This window comes from Myripristis murdjan, chromosome 9, assembly GCF_902150065.1.
Source record: "Myripristis murdjan chromosome 9, fMyrMur1.1, whole genome shotgun sequence".
In the NCBI taxonomy this organism is placed as follows: Eukaryota; Metazoa; Chordata; class Actinopteri; order Holocentriformes; family Holocentridae; genus Myripristis; species Myripristis murdjan.
The window spans coordinates 30,230,807-30,239,743 of NC_043988.1; the positions used below are offsets into that span (position 1 = coordinate 30,230,807).

The 8,937-nt window shown below is 41.0% G+C and overlaps 1 protein-coding gene and 1 non-coding gene across 2 annotated transcripts; both read left to right on the forward strand.

Moving 5' to 3' along the window:
• Positions 1-931: 931 nt before the first annotated feature.
• On the forward strand, positions 932-1,037 carry LOC115365980 (U6 spliceosomal RNA). Its single transcript, XR_003928799.1, has one exon. It is a non-coding gene; the product is annotated as a U6 spliceosomal RNA (small nuclear RNA).
• A 5,310-nt stretch (positions 1,038-6,347) lies between these two features.
• On the forward strand, positions 6,348-7,872 carry LOC115365534 (nuclear factor 7, brain-like). The gene has a single exon (XM_030060594.1). It carries the CDS (start codon positions 6,387-6,389, stop codon positions 7,827-7,829), a length of 1,443 nt encoding a protein of 480 aa, XP_029916454.1. The 5' UTR covers positions 6,348-6,386; the 3' UTR covers positions 7,830-7,872.
• Positions 7,873-8,937: the final 1,065 nt, after the last annotated feature.

Below are 8,937 nucleotides of genomic sequence, written 5' to 3' on the forward strand. Positions count from 1 at the left end.
GAATAAACCAGGGAGATGTGTTCACCTTTTTTTCTGCAAAATGTAAAACATAAAAAAGATCATGAAAGAACACTGAGCTCCATCCCAGTTTACCTCCCCAACAACACACAGACTGACCTGAATGACCACTAAATCCACGATTTTCAGGGTTTAAAGGTCTCAGGCACTGTGTCTAATTTCAGGCATTGAGCTGTCTAAGATTTAAAACATAATCAGTTAAATGCAATGGACACTTTTCCCCCTGGACAACTTCCCAGGCTCAGAAGTTTGGAAGCAGTGAGCAAGAGAAGCTGGGACTGTTCAGACAGGACCAGCAGGTTTACAAGCCACAGGCCACAGGCAGTGTTTAGTGCACTGAACTGGTGGCTCCTGGGAAATCCAACAGAGTGTGCTGCTCTGCTTCTGATCTGGGTTTCAGTCCCAGGAAGAAGCTTCTTGCTGTGAGCGGCTGATGTTTCAACTTCAGTAAAACACAGGGGAGGAAAGGAAGGAGGGACAGACTCTCTCTCTCTCTCTCTCTCTCTCTCTCTCTCTCTCTCTCTCTCTCTCTCTCTCTCATTTCTCCCACTTGTCAATAGGAGTGTCTCATTGTTGACAGCAGGAATGAATGGCAGCTGTGGGAGGAGGGCATGTGGGTGTGTTGATCTTTATGTTTCCTTGACTGCAAAGCACCAATCCACCACTCGGCAGCAGCTGACATAAAGACTGCTTTGCCTTCAAGTCCCAGAATTCCTGTCTGCTCAAACCCGGACACATGAAACCTGAACCAGGCTGACCTGGGTCAAACTTCTTGCTGAATGTGATTCTGTTTAGTCTGTTTTTTTCTCTTAAATAATCACAGAAGCAGTAACCTGGAACCATACTGTTGGCCTATATGTGAAGTAATTCCCAGTCTGACCCTTAAATACCTGATGACTTCCAAGAAACATTTGTGTAACTTGACAGCACATCCCATACACCTGGAACGATACAGAGAAGATTAGCATGGACCTTTTACAAAATATGATTTGAAATGATTTGTGTTGTTTTAATAAGTTTGCTTCAAACAGCGGCCACTAGTGGCGGCCCGTGCAACTGACAGTGATGCCTTGAAGGACATCTGGGCTGCAGGTGATGTGTGGTGTTACAGTAACTACGCTGTGTTATTTCTTCATCTCTGATCACATTTCATCATGTTTGTTGTTCTCCTTTTCATTTTGTACAAAACAGGCACATTTCACTGAACAATATGATCACACAGAAATGGGTTGTTGAAGGGCTTCCCCTGTGGAAATCACTTAGAATGAAAGATGGACATCAAATGGAGATGCCACAGAAACACTGCTGTGGGTGATAAAACTCTGTCAGTGCCTTTCCTAGTATTGTAGACTGTTTAATTCAGCACTGTCTGTTTTTTCTCAGCTCCTGTGTGTGTTTTCCTGTCCTGTGAACCTTTCTCTGTGTGACTGACAGTCATCACGCATGTGCTCCCAGTTTGGTTCCGCTGTGTTTCAAAACAGTTTATTCTAATGAGCAAAGCTTGATGTTTAGTCATCTTAAACTTAATTAGTCATTTGAAACTTTAGGTGTCAGTGTTTTTGGCTCCGAGGGCTTCAACTCAGGGAAACACAGCACTCTCCCTTCCTGTCAGTGGACAGGAAGGTTAAAAATGTAACAAGTAAATGTTTTATTAACTTCATCAGTGTAATCTAATGTAACTTGTTACCTTTGATTATTTTTTGTTAATTTGCTAACAAATGTTTCAAACTGGGCAGCAGTCATACAACACCCTTTGGCAGCCCTGTGGGGCAAGAAGCCCTCCATCATTGACTCAAATAAAACGAAAAAAAAAACAAAACAAACAAACAAAAAAAAAACAATCAAGAGTATTAATTAACATAAGGACGTACAAGTCTTAACCAAGGTCACCAAAGACACAAAGTCCAGCCAGCAGAGAGACCAGCAGTCCCTCTCCTCCCTGCTGCAGCCTGCAGAGCTTTCTCCTTCGCTCCTGGGGCCACGTGCGCCTCACTCACTGATCACATGATCACACCTGGGCGGAGCTACAGAGAGGAACAGGGACAAACAGCACAGGGAACACACACAGCCATGACACTGATTGCTGTCAAACTTTGTATTAAAGGTTCTTCAGCATGACTTTAATACAGATTGGAGTGTTTTGATTTTTATGCACAAAAACCCAAACAAATCACAAGTCTATAAATCACACTAAAAACAAACCGCCTTGATGTGATTGGCTGGCTGCAGGCCTGGCAGACTGGCTGCTTACAGCAATGGGCATTGATTTGACTGGCAGACGAGAGGCGGTGCAAATTCAAACAAGAGAACCAATCAAAAACAGAGCTCAAAAGCTGAGTGCAGATACTGCCAGATGAATAGGGCCTGTCTAGACACAGAAACAGCTCCTACCTTCGATGATGTTGCACTCAAATTTGTCCCAACAGCTTTGTTGTCTAGAAATTTGTCAAAAGAGGACATTTCTGCACAGAGAAAAGATGCAAAGTGAATATATCCGGATGTGACTGCTTTGCAAAAACCAACATCTTGATTAGTAACTGTACTTTAATTGCATGTTTAACAGTAACACATTACAGTTAATGTCCATCAGTGTCTGAAACAATAATCTAATACTGATGATATTTGGTCAGCTCTATTTTTTCTTCTTTTTCACTTCTGTCTCCTTGTTTTCAGCTGCATCGCTGCTACGTTTCAACCACTAATCCATTTTACTTAATTTTTGTCTTAGCCTCCTGTTAATAGTGAACCAACGTCCTCACTCGACGACCACGGCAGCAGATTTAAACCACAAACACATGTATTTGACCTTTTTATTATTTTCAACTTACTGTAGAGTAGGCTAGGGTGGTGGTGTGCTGGGGAGGCAGCATCAAGAAGAGGGACGCCTCACAACTGGACAAACTGGTGAGGAAAGCGGGCTCTGTTGTGGGCACACAACTTGAGAGCCTGACATCCATGGCAGAGCAGCGGGTGCTGAGCAGGCTCCTGTCAATCATGGACAATCCACTGCATCCACTGCACAGCACCATCACCAGGCAGAGGAGCAGCTTCAGTGACAGGCTGCTGCCACTGTCCTGCTCCACTGACAGACTGAGGAAATCATTCCTCCCCCACGCCATGCGGCTTTTTAACTCCACCCGGAGGAAATAACTCTTACAATGTGCACTTTCTTTCTTCCTCTCAGCACCTTAACTACTGCCCCTGCTGCCCCCCCCCCCAACACACACACACACACACACCCCTCCCCCCACACCCCTCCACACACACACACACACACACACACACACACACACTGCACTTCTGGTAGATAACACGCAAAGACTGGAGGGGAAGGGGTGAGTCCACAAGGCTCAAGTCTGATAGTTCTTGAATCCCAGTACCGGGCGTCGGGTTCTGTCACTTGGTCTCATGGTTTCACACCAACCCTTAACCTCCGTCGGAGCGTGTTGTTCCTCAGGTTTAGGTTATTTTTTTCTCTGCTGTTTAAACTGTTCATATTTCTATTTTTTATATATTCCTTGCTTATAGTGTATATATTGCTTGCTGCTATTTATCATCTGTTTATACTGTAAATTTGCACATTGCCCACATCTATGCACATTGTATACATCTATGCACACAGTTTTTTTTGTTTTGTTTTTTTTTTGCACATTGTTTTTTGCACATTGGGTACTTAGATCTTTAGATCTCTAGTGTCATCTTTTATTCTTTATTTTTTATTTATTTAATCTTGTACTCTGTGGATACTGCTGAAAACTATGAATTTCCTTCGGGATGAATTTTTCTGTCACTGCTCCCAAGCTCTGGAATAGCCTCCCATCCCAGATTAAGTCGTGTCCCACCACTGACACTTGGAAATCGAATTTAAAGTCCCACCTTTTATCTCTCGCTTTTAGTTCAGTCTGAGGTTGCCCAATATCATGTCCATTCTTAATTTATCTTTAATATCCTCCTATGATTTTTTTCTGCTGATGATTTTATTCAGTTTTACTTGTTTTTATTGATTTCATTCATTGATTTCCTTTAACTATGTACTTCTTATCTTAATACTTGTTTCTATCTCTTCTTGTGATTTTTTTCATTTTAGCTTTTATGTATTACTCTTTTATCTTGAACATTTGTGTTGTAAACTTTTCTGCCATGTTTATGAAGCACTTTGGGTCAACTCCTGTTGATGTCAATGTGCTTTGTAAATAGTAACTTGACTCGACTTTGTGACTGTAGCAATTATGCATGACTGATATTTTTTTTTACTGAATGTTTTAAAAACGATCTCACGTACTCTGCAGTACTCCAACATCCCGCTAAGGGAAGGAGTACCCCCATTTGAGAACCGCTCCTCTGGTGCAGCCTTCGTACCCTTGACACTGGGTGCTTTTTGGCACAAGAACATGGTGTTCTATCATCAAAAGCTGATAACACTAGATGGTATCACAAATCAAAGAGCAGGAGAGGAAGAACATCAGAAAAAAAACACATGAAAAAGAATAAAAAGCAAGAAAAATCATAAGGAGGTTTAGTCATTTATTCAACATTTATTTATTCTCGAATGGACATTGAGGTTACCTTCATTTTCAATGCCATCAAGTTTACAAGCGCATTAAAACAAAGTAACACATCCATGTAATAAGAAAATCATTCAAAACAAATACAATCAGAAACACAGTGTTCTGAGATTAAAGTCTTAAACTCTGCAAGAGAGGGGAGTGCTTGCATCCTCAGAGTGTGCTGGAGGGTGTTCCACGAGTTTGCGGCATTATCGGAGAATGCAGTTTTACCAAGTTCAGTACAAGCTCGGGGAACTTTTAGGAGTAACAAGTCAGATGAACGGGTCATGTAAGTGCCAGAATTCCATTCTGAAAGGTTTGTGATATATGATGGTAGTCTACCGAGAAGGGCTTTAAAGATGAATAAAAGCCAATGTCCTTTGCGCCTCTCTTCAAGGGAGGGCCAACCAACTTTTTTTTTTTTTTTTTTTTTTTTTAAATTATATTTTTATTGAGGATTTGCCACAATATCATATACTCACAATGAAATACCTCACATTTATGATGCAATATACCCATTTTTTTTCCCCATCACCCCCCACCCCCCACCCCTTCCCTTTGGTGCGGCAATACCCAAGATAAACAAAAATTACATATCATCTGTGTAATCATACTTTACACTTCCAAAGTATAAACAAATAAAGAAAAACATGCAAAACAATTTGAGAGGGAAAGAAAAAAAAAAAAAAAACAGCAGCAGCATAATATAGTCGACAATCTTGCGTGGTATCTTGTCACTCTGTAGTTATTGCACATTACACATTACATTACAGTGCCATATAAACGCCCACTCCCCCATCCCTCCCCAACAGTGACAGGTCTGGGTCATATAGCTCCCTCCCAGGCACAGCCCTGTGGAGTGAGCTTCGGAAGCCATAGTAGAGCAAGCAATGATGAGTGTCATATCTATCGCCAGTTATAAATCTAAGGGCAGAGTGATAAACAGTGTCCAGGGGCTTCAGAGTTGAAGCAGCAGCATGTTTGTAAATTACATCCCCATAATCCACGACAGACAAAAATACAGCTTCAACAATTTTTTTTTCTTGAGTGTACTGGAAAACTTGATTTATTTCTGTACAGAAAGCCAATCTTTTGTCGTGTTTTTGTCGTGACAGTTTTTGTTGTTGGTTCTGGGAACAAACCAAAAACAAAAACTGTCCCATTTGTAAAACATTTTTTTAATTATTATTTTATTTATTACAATACCAAACATAATGTAATTCAGATTTATTTCTGAAAATAATCTTATTTTATTGCAATTCTTAAATGTTTATAGATATGTATACAGGAAAAAAAAAATATTGGACCTATTTTTGACTCAATGTAGTGACACATTTCAGACGCTAGGGGGGGCAATGCCCCTCCTGCCCCCCCCGCAAACTCCGCCTGTGTTTCAAGTATTTCCATTATTTTTGTGATGCAGCAATTGTTTGAATTGTTAAAGCACAGACAAATATCAGTGATTTTTCTTTTTTCTGTTTTGATCTTCAGAGAAAGTTCCTTTACCTGTGAAATTATTATTTAACATGAAGGCAAATTGATAGAGGAAAGAGTAAAATGATCAAAATCGTTAGATAAAAAAGGAACAGCACCACCTGCTGAAGAAAAAAATAAAATGCAGCATCTTCCTACCAGAAATGATTAACCCGTGACAGAGGTAAATGAAATTGAAAGTAGATTTTGACATTGTTGAACAGAGCAGAGACGCCATTACATGGTGTGAAATCTTTACTGAAAAACACTTTTGGAGGATTATATTCAGAAAGTTGGAGAGGATTTGGTGAGTCTTGTTGCTGAAAGATAATTTGAATACCAAAGCAAATGGCTGAGAAAATTACTCTTCTTGAAAGTTATTTGAACTGCCATGTGTGTACAGAGACTTTCAGAGATCCTGTGTCTCTGAGATGCCACCACAGCTTCTGTTCCAGCTGCCTGAAACAATTCTGGGAACTAAACCAAAACAAAAACTGTCCCATTTGTAAAAGAAAATCATCAAAGGATGAACCAGATGTGAACTTTACTCTGAAGGAACTGGCTGACTCCTTTGCTGGGAGACAGAAAGCTGCATCATCTGAGACAGAAGGAGAAGGAGAGGAGGAGGAAGTGGAGGTGGTGTGTAGAGAACATAAAGAAGAACCTAAATGGTTCTGTAAGAACGAACAGAGAGCTGTGTGTACTGTGTGTGAGTTCCCTCACCAGCACAGTCACAAGGTGGTTCTTATAGAAGAAGCAGTCAGTGAGCTGAAGGAGCAGCTCAAATCTGACTTGAAGTCTCTACAGGACAAGAAGAAAAAGTATAAAGAGGCTGAGAAAACATACAAAGACATGGTTCAACACTCCAAGAAGCAGCTGGTGGCCACAGAGAGGCAGATCAGAGAAGAGTTCAACAAGCTTCACCAGTTCCTGAAAGAGGAAGAGGAGGCCAGACTGGCAGCTCTGAGGGAGGAAGAGGAGCAGAAGAGGAAGACTGTCACCAGAGAGATGAAGATGATTGAGGAGAAGATCTACTCTCTGTCAGACAGCATCTCTGCTGTTGAAAAAGACCTGCAGAAACACAATGTGCCATTCCTCAGCAGTTATAAAAGCAGTCAGAGCAGCGCCAGAGCCCAGTGCTCACAGCCGGATCCACAACTGGTCTCAGGAGCGCTGATAGATGTGGCCAAACACCTGGGCAACCTGTCCTTCAGAGTCTGGGAGAAGATGAAGGACAAGGTCAAGTTCAGTCCCATCATCTTGGACCCAAACACTGCTAAAGGATCACTTTCTCTGTCTGATGACCTGACCAGTGTGAGACGTGGAGACACAATGAAGAAACCCCCTGACAACCCAGAGAGAAACACCAATTATTCCATTGTCCTGGGCTCTGAGGGCTTCAGTTCAGGGAAACACAGCTGGGAGGTGGAGGTGGGAGACCATCCAGACTGGAATATGGGTTTGGCTAAAGAGTCAGTGGACAGGAAGGGGGAGTTATTTGCCTCACCAGAACATGGAATCTGGTGTTTAGTGCATCGCAGTGGAAAATACACTGATGGGCGCAATAAGACCGTCACAGAGAAGAAGAGTCTCCAGAGGATCAGAGTCCAGCTGGACTATGACAGGGGGGAGGTTTCCTTCTACAACTCTGACGACAAAACTCACATCTACACTTATAAAGAAAGATTCACTGAGAAACTCTACCCATTTTTCTCTCTTGGAAAAGTTGCTGATGCAACAATCAAAGATATCAAAGTCCTGCAAACTGAGCCTTCAGTGATTTTACAGTGATGTCAGTGAGGTTTGTGTGTGTGTGTGTGTGTGTGTGTGTGTGTGTGTGTGTGTGTGTGTGTGTGAGACAAGGGCTTACCCTTGATTTTAGGCAAAAATTTGAACACACACACACACACACACACACAAAGAATATTGTGATCACAGATTAGGAAATACTCTCTGACTTTTAAATCATCCAAGTGTGACAAAAACACAAGTCACAGCATAAAGATGTTTTTTTTTTTTGGTTTTTTTTTTAAATCTGTGTTTCTAAACTTTACACTTCACTTAAGTATTTTATGTAATTTTAAAAAAGCGGAATTGTTTTCCTTCTCTGTCTCAAAAGTTCATTCAGAATTAAGCCAAAAAAAAAAAACATAATGCAGTCCAACATGATGAACAAATATGAGCCTGTAGCTGTTATAGATTAGTGAGTACAGCCAGAATTGAAATCAACAACGTTCTCACTTCCAGTTGACGAGCAGGAAATGATGTGAGTGAATATAGAAAAGTCAGCAGGTGAGGAGAGGGAGGGGCAGAGTCACATTTACTGGAGGAGCCACAGCAAGCAGGTGGACATTTATTTTTTCTGTTCTGTCATTTATTTTATGTGAATGTGAACAGCATCCATGTGCAACAAATGTGTGTATCTATATGGTTTTATTTGATTTAATAATTTAGTCTTTGTGTAAATGGTGACTCAGAAGACATTTCACACACCTGTTTCATGAGACAGGTGTGTAGGAGAGGGATGTGTGGATCAAAAGTTACAAAAAGACTCCAGGTCGACCCGTCGAAACCTCAACACATTGTTTGTTTGTTTTGTTTGCGTGCGTGTGCGTGTGCGTGTGTGTGTGTGTGTGTGTGTGTGTGTGTGTGCTTGTGTGCTTGTGTGCTTGTGTGTGTGTGTGTGTGTGTGCATAAATGAATCAATGAGTTGGTATATTTTATTTATGAGAGAAAGCCATGACAGCAAGGAACAAAGGTTTATTACAGAAATGCTGTTATTGCACCAATGATCATACAAATAATTATGCACATAATATTGTGGACAATAAAAAAATCATTTTATTCAGGGGGATTTATTTTGTTGTATAAATGGGATTCTCATTTTTGTGATTTTAGG

What these genes read in the sequence shown, in the direction of transcription:
- LOC115365534 (XM_030060594.1), top strand. Translation starts at nt 6,387, where the DNA reads ATGGCTGAGAAAATTACTCTTCTTGAAAGTTATTTGAACTGCCATGTG.